This window comes from Acinonyx jubatus, chromosome D2 (assembly GCF_027475565.1).
Source record: "Acinonyx jubatus isolate Ajub_Pintada_27869175 chromosome D2, VMU_Ajub_asm_v1.0, whole genome shotgun sequence".
NCBI lineage: Eukaryota > Metazoa > Chordata > Mammalia > Carnivora > Felidae > Acinonyx > Acinonyx jubatus.
The window spans coordinates 83,093,701-83,111,200 of NC_069393.1; the positions used below are offsets into that span (position 1 = coordinate 83,093,701).

Genomic DNA, 17,500 nt, shown 5'->3' on the forward strand with positions numbered 1-17,500 from the left:
GATGGTTGCTAAGGAGAACACACACCTACCTTCAGTGCATAGGAAGGAGATAAACAGTACGTCACAGATTCTAATGACTCTGGTGCCCAGGGCGACCTTTAATTATGATATTTTTGTTCTCTTATACCTCAGTCATTAATGTAGAAAAACAAATTAGTTTATTTTTGTGGACCACAGCAGATTCATAAATTGTCTTCCAGTTTCTAGATGTCTGAATCATACTTCACTCTGACCATCTACACACGCTTCATTCATTTTTCCTGTTGGTACACATCTGCCTGCCTCACGTGTGGCTCCTGAATTCGAGACCTCAGCGTACAGGATCTGCCTTAAAACCGTTTTTGTCTTATGGGCTCTTTGCTCCAAGAGGTTTAACCGTGTTTTGTTTGCAATTCACATTACTTTCTCAACAACAACAACTCCTATCGGTCAGGATCTCGTGATTACGGGGCAGTGTTTTAGTATAGAGGACAAGGACCTTATTTTAAAGGCTGTGGGATAAACCGTGGGGACTTGCGTGAGTGAGGGGTTTGGGGAAGGCCCTCGGCGTCTGAGTGTTTCTGAGCCCTGAGGCCATGTCTAAGACCGCTGCCCCCTGCCTGTATCACTCTTAGCAAAATTCTTCTCTTTTAACAGACAAAACAAGAAGTCAGGCACTTGGAAGCATTTGGTACGTTTTATAGGGTTTTCGTTCTCAGCCCCTTGCCCCTTCCCCCTGCCCCCCGCCCCCGGCCCACTGCATCCGGAGACGAGAACTGGTCCTCCAAGTGTGTTCTGAGCTCATGGGACCACACCACACAACCACCCACTGAGACGTGCACAGAGTGTCTGGGGATGACCTTCTGTATGGGGGCCGAGGACAGCCAAAATAAAACCAAATAAATTAAAACCGCAAGGAAAGCTCCAAGCAAAAGAAAGCTTAGAAACAAACCAGTAACGTAAAGCCCGTGGCAGGTGAAGTGAGTGAGAGGGCCTCTCCCACAACAAGAGCGGGGCGGGGAGGGCTGGCGGCGGGGGGCTCCGGGGAGCGCCCGTGCCCCCGCCGGGGCTGTCCGACCCGAGAGGGGCACCCGGTGAGGGCGGCTGGACATGACTCAACATAAAAAATGGTGCAGAGGGAAAGAAGCATTGCAAACAAAAAAAGACATGTAACATGTGCCTACCATTTTCCAGATAAGAAGGGGCCGTACCTTCTGACGGGTCTAGACGGCGGGCCCGCCGCCCGTGTTTGGAGTTGTTGTGCACAAACATGTTGTCAGACACGGCCAGCACGTGGCCGTCCACGTTGACTGTTGTCGACACAACAACCTGCAGAGACGAAGTGGACGTGAAACGAGTTGGCAAAGGGAAGCGCTGTGGCCGAGGGAAGCGGCGTCCGCTCCTGGGGGGCCTCCGCCACGCACCCCCCGCAGCCCTGGCTAATGGGGGGCCCGTGGGCTGTTTTGTTTGGACTCAAGACTGCTTCTCTCCAAAACCTGCCCCATTTGAATCACAGTTTCATCTCCTATTATGCTAACGAGTGAGTTCAATTGAGAGAAACACCCCTCCAGCCGCTCATTTTAAAGCTGCTGTTTTGATTGATCTGTTCGCATATTGATCGGATAGTTTATCTGATTAAAATGAGTTCACTTGAGACTGTCCTCCCTTGGAGCACTGTGAGGATTCAGAGTTGCCAAAAACAGGCTTCCTAAATCAGAAGCACTCACTACCCACAGTCCGACACCCCTGGGTCGATGTTACAATTACGTCCAATGTCTGCTAAGGAACTTTTCTGCATCTGAAAAGACCACGCTGAGTATCAATGGTGAAAGTGTTGTCAATCCAAAGCAAGTATCTTTCTCAGGTTCACCAGCAGAGGACGGCAAGGACCCTGGTGCCCGTGGAATGGCCCCTTCTGCTGGACAGACGCCCTTGCCGGGGTCACCCCTGCCCAGCCCCCAGACACCTTCCCAGGTGGGCTTGTGACAAGCATCCTTTAATGGACTCCCCACCCAGCCTTAAGATCGTTCTTAAACAGAGGTGAGCCCACGCGGTCCATTATTTGCCGGACAGCCGACATGAGTCGCAAAGGCGTGAGCCCTGGTCCAGTCTGGGCCTCACAGCAGGGCTCGTGCGGCTGAAGCCCGCATCTAGGGTGCAGGGAGCCTGGCTCTTTGCCACGTGTGGGCAGCGGGGAGGGCCAGCACCACCCAGAGCAGCAGAGCCCCACACACACACAGCTGGAGCAGGAGAGGAGGGACCAGGAGGCCTCCCAGCCCACGTGTGCCCTCCCTGCCTGGTCTGCACATGCCCAAACATGCCATGTAAAATGACTACTGAAAGCCAGAGCTACAGCGGCCCTTAGTTAATAATGCATCAACCCTGGTTCATTCGATGTAGCAAATGTACCCCACCAACGCAAGACATTAACAACAGGGCCAACTGGCAGGGAGGGTGTGCCCAGGGGGATGTCCGGGAATTCTCGGAACTTTCTGTGGATTCTTCCTGAAAGCCCAACACTGCTCTTCAAAAAAAAAGTCTATTAAAAAAAAAAAGAATAAAAGTGATCAAAGATTTAAAAATAAGTAGCATTTTTAAGGAATAAAAAAAGGTCGGGCACCTGGATGGCTGAGTCGATTGAGCATCCGACTTCGGCTCAGTCATGATCTCACAGTTCGTGGGTTCGAGCCCCACGTCCAGCTCTGTGCTGACAGCTCAGAGCCTGGAGCCTTCTTCGGATTTTGTGTCTCTCTCTCTCTCTCTGCCCCTCCCCCACAGGTGCTCTGTCTCTCTCTGCCTCTCAAAAATAAAGAAAACTAATAATAAAAAAAAAAAGGTCAACACTACATACATACATATGAATACACGGGGAATTGATGGTTTTTATAAAAAACCTCAGGCCCACAAGAAAACTGTAAAGCAGGGACAGCACCCACCACATCCCCCAAAACTCCCTCATGAGGCACCTTCCTTGATGCTTCCTTCCCAGGACGGCTCTACAAGACTGCGAGAGTCTCCATAATACTGCCCCCCCCCCCCCACCGAGCCTTAAAACACTGTGGGTCCCGCCCTCGGCATCCCTACGTCCAATGTCAGATGTGTCATCACCTCCTTGATAGCCACCACCCATGGGGTGGGCACCTGCCACATCCCCAGGATGCAGGGCCACCCCTCGCCTGGGCTGTGAAGCACCTGTACCTGTATCCTCATCTAAGCACGATGCAAGGGCCACGTAACTAACTCTGAGCCACAGACTTGACCGTCCTCAGGCTCTTAGACCATGATACGTTAAAGAAGCAAGGTAAAAATAAAAATAAAAAAAGGACAGTCTTGGCTCTGTCATCTCTATATAGGTCAGTCACCAAGGGAAAAGTGTGTAGTTCAGCAGAGGAAGCAGACAAGCTGTGTTTTGTCTCTTGGCCAGGGCCAGCCCTGCAGTATACGTACAGAAAGGTGCTGAGTTTGTGAAGCCAGCTGGAGATATTGTGTAAGCCTTGACACACTCTTAAGTCCGGTTAAATCCTCTGCAAGGCGGGGAGATGAGCTAAAGAGAGCAGAGCCCATCCTTCTAGTAACTGTGGGCTCACTGGCAACGGATGGCATGGTGGCCAACGGCGAGACAAGGCATGACCTCCGCTCTGCTTAGATGGGCCAGTATCACCATGAAGCCTGGTGCAAGAAGGTGGGAGCAGGCCCAGATGTTTGCCAGAGACACTGTCCCCGACCTGCAGAGCATGACTATGAACCAGCCCACAGACCCTTCTCTGACTGGCTGATTGGCTGTAACACAAATTCACGTGTCCTAAAAGCCTGGAAGGTAAGTTAAATTTCTAAAAATGACCTTGAGCGGTTTGATGGTAAGCCATCCAATGTAGCATTCATTTCCACTCGCTGCCAGATTCTTCTCTGGTTAGTAGGGACTAGCAGCACTTCTGTGTCCCAGCCCAGAATATTTTTACAATTAAATTCAGCAAGATGATCCATCGTATATGGTGTACCTTTCACCCCGAAGTAACCTCCTAACCACTCAAAAGGCAAGAAAATTATGGACTCGGCGATAACCCATCCAGCTCTCTATCCTCTCTCCTGGAGATGAAGTCCTCTGAAGCAAACCAGAATATGAGTTAGCCTGCACCCAGGAACACAGCCTAGCAATCAGGCATGGGCTTAAGGAAGCAAGAACAGATCAACCCTGAGGGAAAGGAAACAGCTGGGAGAACATTCTGGAACTTGTAAGAGGCCTGCATCAAACAGGCGAGGCTCGCTTCATGAGGAGGGCCCAAAGTCTCATGCTTACCCAACAGGCTGTACTATGGCTCTGCCCTGTGAAAACTCCATCCACCCATCCCTAAAACGACGACCTTGAGCACGGGCTCCAAGTCCGAACCAGTCGTACACGACTGTGTACAACTGAGGAAACAGGCTACGTTACGTACTAACACGGAGAGGACTTTGAGGACATTCTGAAATACACCCACAAGACTTACCACGGTTGAATGTAAAAGGGAACCCGACTTAACCTACAGCTCTGATGATTCCAATTTCCAGATGTCTGGAAGCCCAACACGGTGGGCAGGCATGGCGTGACCACCCTGAGAGGTGCACCTTGCAAAGCCAAGGTCCCATTTTCAGAGCCTAAAGACGCTGGATTGTTTTTAAAGCAACTCGATTTAAATCTTTTTCTCAAATGAACCGATTCTGGTTTGCTCCCAAACCCTTGGAGAACTAAGGACTGTTTTCTGAACAATCACAACATCAGAGAATTCAAATTTCACGTTAAAAGTGCGGACCACGGCCCGCGTGTCTTTGAGAAACGAGTACCTGGAATCTCCGCATATCTCGAGGGTTGCCTGCATTCTTCAAACAGTTCTGATTGCACTTGAGGAAAAACTTTAGAAAGAATCTACAAAAATACAAAAAACGGATATTTGTTAGGGTTATCAGACAAACTCACAGACTTTTAGAAAGACGCCGTTGCGCGGGGAGTAGTGAAGGCTACCCACGACCGCCCGCTGCTCGCTGCCTGCAGGGGGCGCCCGATTAGCACGACAATGAATCGTCGCCTGCAGGGGGCGCCATCGGGAGATGACGCCGGCGGCGTGGGCAAGGGCGCCCCGGGCTCTGCCGGCCAGCGCAGAAGGTGTCCACACACACAAGCAGTGACTTACATCTGTCTTGACATTATGGGTCTCCAAGCTTTATGATAACAGCTGTGACTCGGACTGGCCATTTCTTGCCTGGACCTTTGCACGTTAAGCACTGGGGAACTGTCCGCCCCAGATGGGGCTGCCAGCTTCAGCAAATAAAAACACAGGATGCCTGGTTACATTGGCGTTTCCGGTAGACGACGAGTAATTTTTTAGGACAGGAACATCCCAAAGCACACCGATCCTAAAAAACTGCTCTTCGCCCATAACTCAAACGTAACTGGGTGCGCTCAACTTCATCTGGCAACCGTAACCCCCGAGGGCGCCACCGCCCAGCCAGACACACTTCCAAAGGCGTATTTTCGAAAGTTACAGTGGGTGCAACTCTTACGAAAAGAAAGGATTTGGGGGTGAGCTCTAAGGGCTGCGATAACGTCTGTGAAAAGTCTGTGTGTGTGTTTAGGGAACTAATCGATGATTTGGGGATACAACAATGAAACCGCGGCTCAGGGGGAGAGCGGGCAGACGCAGCCTAGCCTGGCTCAGAGGCAACAGCCGTTTGTACTCCCCCCACCCCCAGCCCTGCCCTTGTGCTCTGAGGCATGAAGATTCAGGGGTCCTGACAGGGTGCTGAGATGCTGTGACAAAAATCTCATCACGTTGTCCCCTCCATGCCCGCATGCTCGCTCACAACAGAAGTTCTAGCCCACCACGTGAGCCCACGGATGCTGGGAGACCTGGCTGGAGCACATACCCCGGGGGAGACTGCACCCCTCTGCCTCTGCGTGCAAAGCCACGCCCACTGTGGGCGGGGCGGGGGCGGGGTCTCTGTGCTGACACGCATGCTCTCTACCAGTGTCTGAGCATCCTGTCCGGCAAAGTTAACCAACAAAACTCCCCTCTCTGTTCTGTCCAAATATCCCCTGTCCTACCTGAGGCTTATTAATGTTTTATGAAGTTTCACATGATTTCCTTGAACTCAGCCTTAACGGTCAAGATTCCTTGTTGACAATTATCACATCAGAAAATAAGAAGACTCCACCGACCAAGATTCATCCCTCCAGCTGCATTCCCAACGTATCCCGGACGCCTTTTCCGCACGGAAGAAGAAAACCCAATTGATGGGAAAAAGAATCGTGGCCACTTAATTAAATTTTCTTACATACCACCAGGCCTCACTATTTTAGGCCAGAATTTACATCTTTTATTAACTCCCCTCACCTATACACTTAGCTCACAGTGCCTCTCAGTACCATCTGCCATCAGCATACAGTGAGTCACTTGATATTCCACCCACCAATTTTTCCTAACAACCACTGTGCAATTAAACTCCACGCGCTCTGCAGCGAGGTAAATTAGGCGCACCTGCGGCCACACTGCATTCGAACTGCATCAGAGAGGCCCTAACAAGGTGAGGGCGTCACAAACTTATCGTCCAGTCAACCAATTAGGTTTTCACTTCGGGGACAGCCACATGGTGCAATTATGCCACACATTACCACCCGGCTAATCTTCTGAGCAGGTGCCGGCCTGAGAAGCTCTCATCTGGATGGAGCCGTCTGCGGGAGCTTTTTTTGTGATGCGAAAGATTTTTTTTTTTTTTAACCCCCCCCTCCAGAAGAGGTTTCTTTAAATTCCTCGATATCTTTTTAGGTGGCCCACCCTTCCCCTGCGAGGCAGCAGAGTGTTCTGAAGATGGTCTAAATAGCCACTGGCCGTGAGGAGGGTGAGCTGGGCCTGGCGCAGAACTTTAGCTGAACAGAGTTGGGTGCTAGGCCCCGTGGACAGCCGAAGCATTGCCGGGGATGGGTGCACACACACTTGCTTGGGATGTGGCGCCGGAAGTTTTTGCTTCCAACCCAGTATCTCGTGGGCCGTGGACGCACACGGGGGAGGTGTGTCGTGCACGGCCCCCGAGGGTAGAGCCCCTTCCAAGAGCTCTGGTCCCGATCACAGAAAGTAAGGCCCAACATCTAGGGCCAGACAGAGGAAGCCTCAGCCGGGAGGAAGGGCAGCCTCGTGCTTACCGTTTACCCTTGTTGGGGTTACAAGGCGGATGCGACAGACGAGCCAGTGCTTGACCACAGACACGGTGCAAGCACGCCCAGAGCGCAGGGACGCTCCCACCAGCCAGGGCTCAGCGAGACGCTGGGCGGACGTTTGGGGAGGGGGAGGAAACCCAACGCCCTACACATGAAGTCAAATGGTAATTCTCACCCCTTACTCAATTACCCTGTAATTGGCTTTTTCCTAAGAAATATCTGACAACCACTTTACATATCTTACTTCCAGACTCTGGTACACAAAGGATTTAATGCTCTTGTTATGAAGGGAAAAATCTTTCCTATGTCAGAAAATCTTTGGCTTTAACACCAATAAACTCTTTATTACTGCTAAACATGGATTTGCTGCTCGATGGCAAAGAGGCGATAAAAATTCTAACCTGTCATTAGTACATTATGCTTAATTGTGTACAGTATGCTTCTCCATTGCATCTGTTGGCCCATCATCAAAATGACCATTATGTACACTAATTCCCTGACCCTGTCTTTATTTCCCTAAAGAGCCATCATCTTTCACAGTAGGTACCAGAGTAAATCAAGCTTGAAATATGGGCTTTATTTACTTGTTTCTCTCCGGCAGGAGTGAAGGCAACCGCCCAGGGCAAACTGTTTCACATCGGCGGAAACTCCCCAGTAATGTTCTGCTCGGAGACATCAGACAAGACCCCGGACAGTTCTCAGTAGCGATGAGAAGGGGGAGAGGTGCGAGCTCATTACTTCCGAAACCAGGTTTTCCACTTTTAGAGCGTGCAGGGATTAGGAGAGAAGGCCACCCGAGCAGGCTCCAGAGGGCTCCCTCCCGCTCGCCAGCACCTGGGAAGGTGGGCGAGCGGCCGCTGCCTGGGGGTCGGGACGGGACAGTCCGCTGGCTCCGGCAACGGGTACCTGCCTGCGGTCTCTGCCGCCAGCTCCAGGGCGGGCCCTCACGTCTGCAGGGGCCGCTACCTGGCAAAGCCCGGCCATGGCTGCACCTGCGGGGAAAGTCAGGTTTGGCCTTGGCCGCATCCATGCCGGCATCCTCTCCAACAGCCACAGCGCCACCAGAAGGGCCACGTGGTGGACGTGGACGCCATAAGTGGGGCCACAGCAAAACACGGGATCAAGCGTTTTAACCGGAGCCCGCCCCCAGCAGCCCATGACGAGGGGCAAGCCCCCCACTGCAGTAACTCATTTCAGAGTCTGCTCCACTTCTGTGTGTTTAAGCTATGAATTAGTTCATTTATATTTACTTTTATGAAGCTGATTAACCAGAGCTGCTCTATCTGATGAAAATCATTTTAATTGTAGTGTTAGGCTCCTGTGTAATATCCATTACATTACGAACTGTTTAAATTCTACATGGGCATCGCATAAATTGGCCCTTTGTGTGCGCGCAGGCAATTAGGACAGACAGTTCTTTAAACGGCTACAGAACTTTGTGGTGGTGTTCAGGACAATCGGAAACAAAGGAGGCTGTTTAATTGTAATTTAATGGAATATCAAGGAGTCCGTGGCATTAGACGCTGGCAACAGAGAGCAGGAGAGAAAAATTAACTGCAATTATGTTTGATTAAAGCTATCCTTCTCAATAATCAGCGGTCCTGACAGGCCATGGGGCTCTCGTGGGTTCCAGGATGGCAAAAGGTGTCGAGCAATATTAGGGCCAATAAAGGAGATATTAGCATAGCTAATTACAACCCTGCAAAACCTGTAAGGGGGCCTCTGTGTATTGTAATGTGTGAAATAATTGGACAAGGCCGTTATCAATTACATAAGGAATGAATTTGGTTTGTCAGAGAAAAGCTGATGAGATGCATTTCATCTGACACCATTCCCTTCCCTCATGTTTCTAGGAGCTAAGAACTTGCCCACTTTTATCAAAAGCTGCAACTTACTAGTGGCCAAATCACTGATAAAATTATCTTGCCAGCAAGTGTTAGGTAATTAATACCACTCACCCTCACCTCCTTCCCTGCACTGCCGCTTCTCACCTAACTGAAGCCACTAATCATGTAATAATGATTTTTTTCCCTCTGGTCAAAGGAGAAATAGATTGTCTCCTTAGAAATGCAGTGGGCTTGGCGTGCGCACCCTGGTGATTGAGGAGAAAAAAGGAACTCAGAGCGGTTTTAATTGCTTGCCTTTTGCACGTGGGTATCACTTGTTTGAAATTACCTCTTCCCGGCATTTCGGGAGCCCTATAGGTAGGGATTTTTTTTTTTTTTTAATCACCAAGTTTTAGACTCTTCCGGGGCTCGGTCTTGCCAGGGCTTGGACACACGAGTGACAGCGTGCTGCAAGGTGTGAGCCTGGCGGCCCCGTCCCAGGGTTCCTCAGGCCACACCTTAGCACAGGCTGAGCTCCGGGCTCAGAGCAAAGAGGTCTGGCTTCCAACAGGCCCCTCCCACACCTCAATCCCAGCCTCTGTCCCAGAGGCACGACCTCCTCTTCTGGCCCTCCTCTATGGACAGGACGGGAAATCTGAGTCAAGAGTGAAAAATACGGATATATTTTTTTGGTGGGGGGTGGAGTGAGGGGGTACTCGCTTTTCCATTTTAAGGCCAGGCTCTTAATAAGCTGCAAATGAACACGGCCACGGATAGAGCTCCATGCCATCAATCAGAAAACCCAAAGCATTCGTGTGTAAATCATGGCGCTGACAGCTTCTGGAGGTTACCCAAGAACCCCATTCCAGATCAAGCCCCACGTTTGTAGTTCCTGGATCCAGAACACAAAACCAGGAGACTATTTTAGTAATATTACCTTGACAAGAAAGAGTATCAGATACCAACCAGAAAACACAGCCGTAGAAGTCCCCGCCCACTCGTGGTGGCGGGGGGGGGGGGGGGGGGGGGCGGGGGGGCGGGGGGGAGGGCGATGAGGTGGGGTACAACTGCTCAGTGGCCCAGGGTCTCCATTTGTGGGGGGTGGAAATGCCTGGAACTAGAGAGGGGTGGGGCTTGCACAATCTTGGGAAGGAACTAAATGCCACTGACTCGTTCACTGTAAAACGGCGAATTTCATGTCCCGTCAATCCGCTCCTGCTCAGCACAATCCCAAGCCCCCACCCGGCCCAAACTGGATGTGTGCGTGGAGAGGAGCAGGGGCGGGGGCGGGGGGGGCCCTCTCTGGGAGTCGTGGCTGTGGCCACTAAGGCGCTCTTGAAAGGAAACGGTTAAAGAGTCAAATTAAAAGATAGAGCCTTTAAGAGACTTTTCCCTGACTGATAAGAAAGTGACCAGTGGAGTGCTTCCTTGAAGTCCCTGCTAATTACTGGGAAGTCCCTGAAAGCCGTGGCCACAGCTGTGGTGTGTGCGTGCCCGGCCATCAGTCGCTGGAGTATTGATTACTGAGCAATTCTAGCCGATCGGGTTCTGGTGCTCAGAGACAATGTGCTTCCTTCACAAAACCTGTAATGAGCAGTTCCTATACAAGACTACATTCTGCTGACATCAGATCTGTGCACTGAGATAGTACACAGGTCAATACGTATCGGATTTCCAAAATGCGAGGGTCTGAATGTCAGGCCTCTCTTTTTCTCCCTCTCCTGCCATTAGCGATTACTGGGCTCACGTTCCGTAATGCCACACGGGAGGGAAAGTGTGCTCCATTAGTCTGATTTATTCTTCAAATATGCCATGACAAATTGTTCCAACACCAGACTTATTAAATTCTTGTACATTTCAAGTTATGGGTCTCATATACTTGTAGTGCCTACATGACGTCATAACGAAGGGGCAGAGGGTGACAGTACTGAATTTTACAGCTGTGCCCAGATGTCCTCCGCGAGGGGCCCCCTCCCCAGCCAGAGGTCTGGGGCTGCCCGCCTCCCCACTGTGGGCTCCTGGTCTCTGTGCGGCCGTCCCCCCCGCCCCCCCCACCACCGCACGCGCCGTCCCCTGCATGTAAATGTAGATGTATAAGGATTTGAAAATATCCACGGCTTGACTCGTAGTTCAACAATTACTGGCCTTTGTCTGGAGGTTCCTGCTCTACTGTAGCAGAGCCTGTCTCTAGTGGACCAGAGCTATTTTACTTCCCTTCGCTGTAGTAACCACACCGCATTAACAATATTTGTACTACAATCACCAAGGGACCCACTTCCCAGATTCTATCACTTCTTTATCTCCTGACAAATACCTCACTATCGAACATTATTAGGTTTAGAAAATTAACCCTTCACGGTCTAGAGCCACAGTAGGCCCCGCCGTCCCTCCAAACAGCCTTATCGCTAAATTTCTGCTATAATGGTTTTCCTTTTCATCACAATTTCAGCAGAGGCTGTCAAGAGGCACTTATAGATACCATGATCTTGTACTTTTGCAATGATTCTCATTAAAATGATGCCAAGGAGATCTGATGGGATTTAATAGCTTTGCCGACCAGTTCAATATCCACCTCCGTAACAGATCCTGCCAAGCCCTCCTTTTGGAGAAATTTCTATGACTTGCATTAAACTTTTCCGGGTGGTTTTAATGTGTTCAGATAAGTAAAACCCAGGTAGACACTCGAAAAGCAAACGCATCCCAGAGTCCTGTGCTTTGTCGGCTACCCTACCCGCCTCACTGTCAGGATCCTAGTTAGTATTTTCTGTAACTGTTGCTGATAGTTCGTGATAGTTTTGATAAGGTTATCTGTTTAAAAGAAGTCAACTGCACAGCACAAAGGAAGCGTGAAGTGCACTGTATTTGCACCAGGCCTCGCTCTCGTTTCAAGTGCCTATCTCCCTTTTCCTCTTTACCTATTTCTCTATTTCTAATGGGCGATGCAGCATTGACATTATTTCCCCACCAGATCATTCGCCCTGTCAATCAGTCTGTATTTTGTCTTTCGCTGCGGGCTCATTAAAACAGCTTCCTCACTCCCTCTGGACACTGCTCTATTTGCCAGCTCTGATCACGAAGCTCCTTATTTAAGAAAAATGCCAGCATCACTTGGCTCACATCAGATGCACCCCCTGACTTGTTGCCAGCTCCAGGGGGGACTTTTCACAGAGACTTTGTGCGCAGAGATTAAGTGCCTTCGCTTACTCGAACTTAGGGCTTCAAACCTCTCCCACCAGACACGGGTGCGTTTTTAGGGATCTGAAGATAATGGGGACTATCTCCTTGCCGTTCCGATTTTTGTCCATTATGGAGACCATTCTCAAAACAAATGTGAGGTTTTTTGGTTATTTTGGTTTTTGGGGCTTTCCCCACCCAGTCTCCAAGTGGACAATCTCCTACTCACATGCACGTCCCCCGCCTCCCCCACCCCATCCACGCCAGCTTGCTTAATTAAGAACTAGCATCTTTGTGGGCTGAATTATTAATAAAAAAAAAAAAAATCACATTTTAAATCAAGCCCGTGCATGCACACAGGACACCAGTGTCGAACCTGCCCATGCCAGCCTCTCTAGCCTTTTAGGTCCTGATTAAAAACTTATTAAAACATTATAAATGATTAATGGGAGCACAGCTCTGAGTGGCAATTATTAGTTTTAATGCAGGTAATGCAGCTTAATGAGGGGGCACATGTGTGCGAAGCTTTAACTTCATTACCCCTGCGTGTCAACAAATACAAGAGAAATGTGTGTACAGGTCATACATTACTCGGAACAGCACTGAGCCTACCCTCTTCACGTCCCTTTGTTGATGAGCCAGGAGCCATAAATTAATCCTGGTCTGTGGCTCAGGGAAGGGCTGAGGTGTTAAAATCACGGCAAACCTTACTGGGCTCCCCACGCCGCCCTCCAGTTCTGTGTGTGAATATTCCACACATGATCTTTTCTGGAGCCTTCGGCACCCAGGGATTTTTCACCGGGATTGTTGCCGGCTGTCATTGTCTCCTCTCAGAAACGTAAGCTCCTGGCATTCAGAGTCCATTGGGTTGCTTTCTAGTTTCGAAAGGTTTGTGGAGGAGTTTGGCTCCAGCCTCCCAGCCCCTAATTCGCATTCACATGGTTTTCCTAAATATTCGGAGGGGTTCCAAGGTCCCTCGTTCTAAGTGCTCACATCCTGGAGTGTGGGAGGGGCGGGGGGGGGGGGCAGGCAGGATGAGAGGCAGTGTGCCCGGGGCCCCCAGCGAGGCTGGCGACGGGCAAGCCCAGGGCCGGGGTGGGGGGGGGGGGCGGAGGTGTGGAGGGGGTGGCTGGCGGGGAGGGGGTGCACTCAGGGGGCCAGGAGCAGGGTGCTCGGATCGCCTGTCCCCGCCAGCCAAGACACCCAAGCCGGGCACCGGCCACACCTGGGCCCAGGCCTGCTCTCGGGGCCCACAGCCGGGGGCGTGCCCCCCGCCCAACTTCTCACGTCACCTTTTATTCTCTGTTTTTGTGACAAGCAGCTAGGTCCAGGCTGATCTCCACTATCTGTTTGAAGAGTATTCAGGACTATTTGCATCATTTTATCGCTAATGTATAATATATGGCTCTAAAGTGAGCCCAAGCACTGTCTTGTTACCGAGCATAAAAAAGTAAGGGCAATAAAGATACATTAGTCCTCTCAAGCACAGCGGCTATAATGCAAGCAAGAAAGGTTGCTGCTTTGAGTTGAGAGGCAACCTTTCTGCCTGACTAAGACAATGGAAGAGTAAAGAAAATGTCAAATCAAGAAAAGCTGGATTTAGAGATGAGGCAGCCCAGAATGACGTTGGTGCCATATTTTGTGAAACTATAATGCTGTTGGCAGCAAAGATCCGTGTTTCTGATTCATCTAGTGCCGCATGGCAAAGCTTTGTCAGTCTGTGCAAGGTATAAATAATTCAGGGTGAGAGATGGCAATTACAGGGCCCTGCACAACCAAAATGAATATTTTATGAGGACTAAAACTGCTCTGGAATGAATCATACACACGGAGTCGCACACACATGGCGAGCGGGCTCATATGCCAGCCCCAAGAAGACCGGGGCCCGGCCCTACCTCCTTCCAGAGCCTCAACCAGAAACCTGGTGGATGGTAATAAGCGAGCACAAACCCAGCTCACCGGGCCGGACCACCTGCCCCTCGCTGCTGGAACACCCCGCCGGAGGGCTCGGAGACCGCGCCCTAGAAACCCGGCGGATACTCGGCGGATGGACCCTACAAGTTTGGCTCTTAATGAATAGTTGCGAATTAGCACCGTGGCCCTGCATATTGTTCGGTCGTCGCAGCTTCTCCTAAGTGTGAGCTGGGCATCTTCTTCTGGCGAGGAGACGATCTGAGGTCTGGCCCAAGGAGAAAGGACAGTGCCGTCCTCCTCCATGGAAGGGAGGGAGCTGAAGAGGGGAGGCGGGGGCGCGTGAGCCTCCCCGAGTGTCACACACTCACACCCCCTGCGCGAGTCTTCAGGTTCCGCCGGCCCGTCCTCCGTCTTCTGGACCGAACCTTGTACGGTCTGGGGGTCGACGGACCGCAAGGCGGGACGGAGGCTTTTCATGCCCGCCTCGGGTCCACACTCGCACATAAAAGTTGCTTTTCCTCACTTTGAAAAGCGGTCCCCTACTAATGGGGGTGGGATCATGCCGAAAGAGACTTTTAAAGGCTGAAAGCATGGTTTCATCTGTTACATTTCCTCCAAAAATGCTCCTGGTGAATTGCTAGAACAAATAACAACATTGTTCAAGAGGCCGAGAAGGCCAGTCCCACTGGTGAATGGCCATTGTGTTTGTCCAGCTACTGATACCTGGGCCTTTGTGGAGGAGAGAAGGCCGGGGGCCGTGACATCAACACAGCACAAGCACCCCTCTGTGCAGACGCCCAGAGCAGGTCCTTGCCGTGGTGGGAACGGAACACCAGATCCCTCAGAGGTGGTTTTCTTTAAATCCAACTCCAATGCATTGTTTATGGAAACAAGGCTATTAGGTATATTAATAATTTGATAAATACGGATTTGCCCTTAATTATTCATGAAGAACATTTGGCAACAGTAAAATTATATTCGCAGAACAGGTTTATAAACCAGCTAATTATAAATTAAGTATGCAAGAGAAAATTGCTAACCTTGAAATTAAAATATTTTATGATTCTGCAATTATAAAAAAAAAAAAAAAGGTAGAGAATTATCAAAATCCCAGTGTGAGCAGGGGCCCTACAGATGGCACAGCCTGGGCCAGGGGAGTGACAGCAGAGTCGGTGGACCCAGAAAGGTGTCCCCACCGCCCCCACAGAACCACGAGTGGAACTGGCCTCGTGGACATCGGACAGCACCTCTCTGCTTGTCCTGCTCGACTGCAACTTTCAGGAGGGTGACCTCACAAACCCAGCGTCCATCCGGCAAAGCAGGTGAGCGGGGGAACGCGGCACATCACCTCTGCTTGTGGTCAAGCCCTGGCACTTGGGCAGCCCGGCAGGTTCCCATTGCTATGCTCAGGATCCACAAGGGAGCCCCCAAGCACCCTCCGTCCCCCCCCCCCCCCGACACTTCGTTGCCCTCCTGCTGCCGAGGGGGTCCACAATGAGCTTGGGGTCCTGAGGGACAGCACTGTTGCCGGAGGCAGAGAGGCACGCAGTGCCTCCTGTCCCCACTAGAGGGCCTCTCGCCGCAGCATCAATGGGGCGCACACGGACGCCCTTGTGCAATCAGGACACAGCTCCCCTCCAGCCAGCAAACTTGGGGCAGACCTTTCCTCTGAGCTGGGTCGTCCCGTCTTCCTCTCTGGCTCTTCCGCCAGCAGACTTCCCTGTCAAGGGGCTCCGTTCACACCCACCCACGACCTGAGCAGCACCCCCACCCCCAAGAACTAAAGGGCCAGCAGAGCCTACCCGTGAGTTTCGAAAACACTTTCCTTACTGGTGTGATCAGAGAGGACACACACAAGTCTGTCATTCACTTTGAGATAGCCTCACCCTTCGTTTAGGCAGATGTTACAAGAATTAAGGAAAGCAACCAGGAAGAATTAACTGAAGAATATCCTGTTTAAGGAAAAAAAAAAAAGCGGGGAGGGGCACCTGCTCAGTCGGTTGAGCATCGGACTTCGGCTCGGGTCATGGTCTCACAGGAGTTCGAGCCCCGCGTCGGGCTCTGTGCTGACGGCTCGGAGCCTGGAGCCTGCTTCGGATTCCGTGCCTCCCTCTCTCTCTGCCCCTAACCCACTCGCATTCTGTCTCTGTCTCTCTCAAAAATAAACAAACGTTTAAAAAACGAAAAAGAGAAAACAAAAAGTAGGCGGCAGTCCCTAACTTCTTCCCCACGGCCTGGGTCGCATGTGTCAAGAATGCGAACTGCACAGAACATAGAAGCCAGCCTCTTGCCACCCTATTGTACCCCGCCACAACTCAGTGGCTCCACGTGCTTTCTTCACGCTCCTGAAATCAAAGGGAAAATTAGCAAAATCCACTTAAGTGGTTTTCTTTTTTTTTTTTTTTTTTTTTTGGTCATGAAGTCTGTTGGCTTCCCTGAGAGTAAAGAGCCCCATTAATTGCTCATGTAACGGAGCAAACAGCACAGGGCACACCTTCCTGCCCGGGCGGCCACCCTAACACTCTGAGACACAGTTGTGGGTCAGGCAGCCAACCACTCGGGAGGTCTCTGGGAACTCAGATAATGAAAATTTTTTCATGTATAAAATCCTTAATCAGAATGCTAGTGGCATCATCTTGTAGTGCAGACGCTGCAACTTAAAATTAATATACAACAGGACCTTTAACAAACTGAGCGCCCCCCCCCTCCCCCGGCCGAACAGTACGAGCACTCCTGAACCGTGGCCTGGAGGGTCAGGACACCGGGCCTCGGTGTGCGACCCCAGCGCCCCCCTCACCGCGCCCCCCCCCCCCGTGTTCCAACGACACGGAGGAACGACTGCCACCACTGCTGCCCCCAGGGTCCCCGGGGCCCCCAGGGACTTCAAAATTTGAGGACAGACAGAGATGACAGCCCCCTAACGCCAAGAGACCTGTGACAGGCTCAAAGAGCAGCCACCAGCCTGATTTCTGGTATGGCTTTAAGCTACCTTCAACCAATTAGGTGGACTCCATCAGCTGGTAGCTAAAGAATATTTTTATCATTTGGAATAGACTATTTACCATTTGATAGGATACATTTCTTTCTTTACCTCTGGGATGTACCACAGATGCTAAGCAACTTCCCCTAACAATATTTAAATTGCTTACAAAGCCTCTCTAAATATTTGCTATGTATTTAGCATGCCTAAGATTTGCCCGTTATCCCAAAGTCTTTTTGTTGTAAATTGCAATTTTACAACTTCACGCTCGTGATATATTTTGACAAAGCCCTGCTGACACCCTCTATTGGCCTCCGAAGGCAAAATAGCTGATACTCCACGAGCCACCAGAGAACTCTCAATTTGTTGTGAGGCCACTGCCACTTTGCCACCCTCAATCTGCATGGAAAAAGATTAAACATTCAATTTGTTACTTGA

The 17,500-nt window shown here is 50.8% G+C and overlaps 1 protein-coding gene across 12 annotated transcripts in view; it reads right to left on the reverse strand.

Annotated features, from left to right (window-relative positions):
* EBF3 (EBF transcription factor 3) overlaps window positions 1–17,500 on the reverse strand; it is a 128,723-nt gene that overhangs the window by 35,578 nt on the left and 75,645 nt on the right. For 8 of the 12 annotated variants that reach the window (XM_053207859.1, XM_053207861.1, XM_053207862.1 and 5 more), the window contains 2 exons: window positions 4,801–4,882; window positions 1,164–1,308 (listed from right to left, as the gene is read on the reverse strand). In XM_053207859.1, coding sequence (XP_053063834.1) covers window positions 1,164–1,308; window positions 4,801–4,882 — 227 coding nt within the window. The remainder of the gene's footprint in view (window positions 1–1,163; window positions 1,309–4,800; window positions 4,883–17,500) is intronic. The other 4 variants (XM_053207867.1, XM_053207863.1, XM_053207866.1 and 1 more) reach the window with 1 other exon arrangement.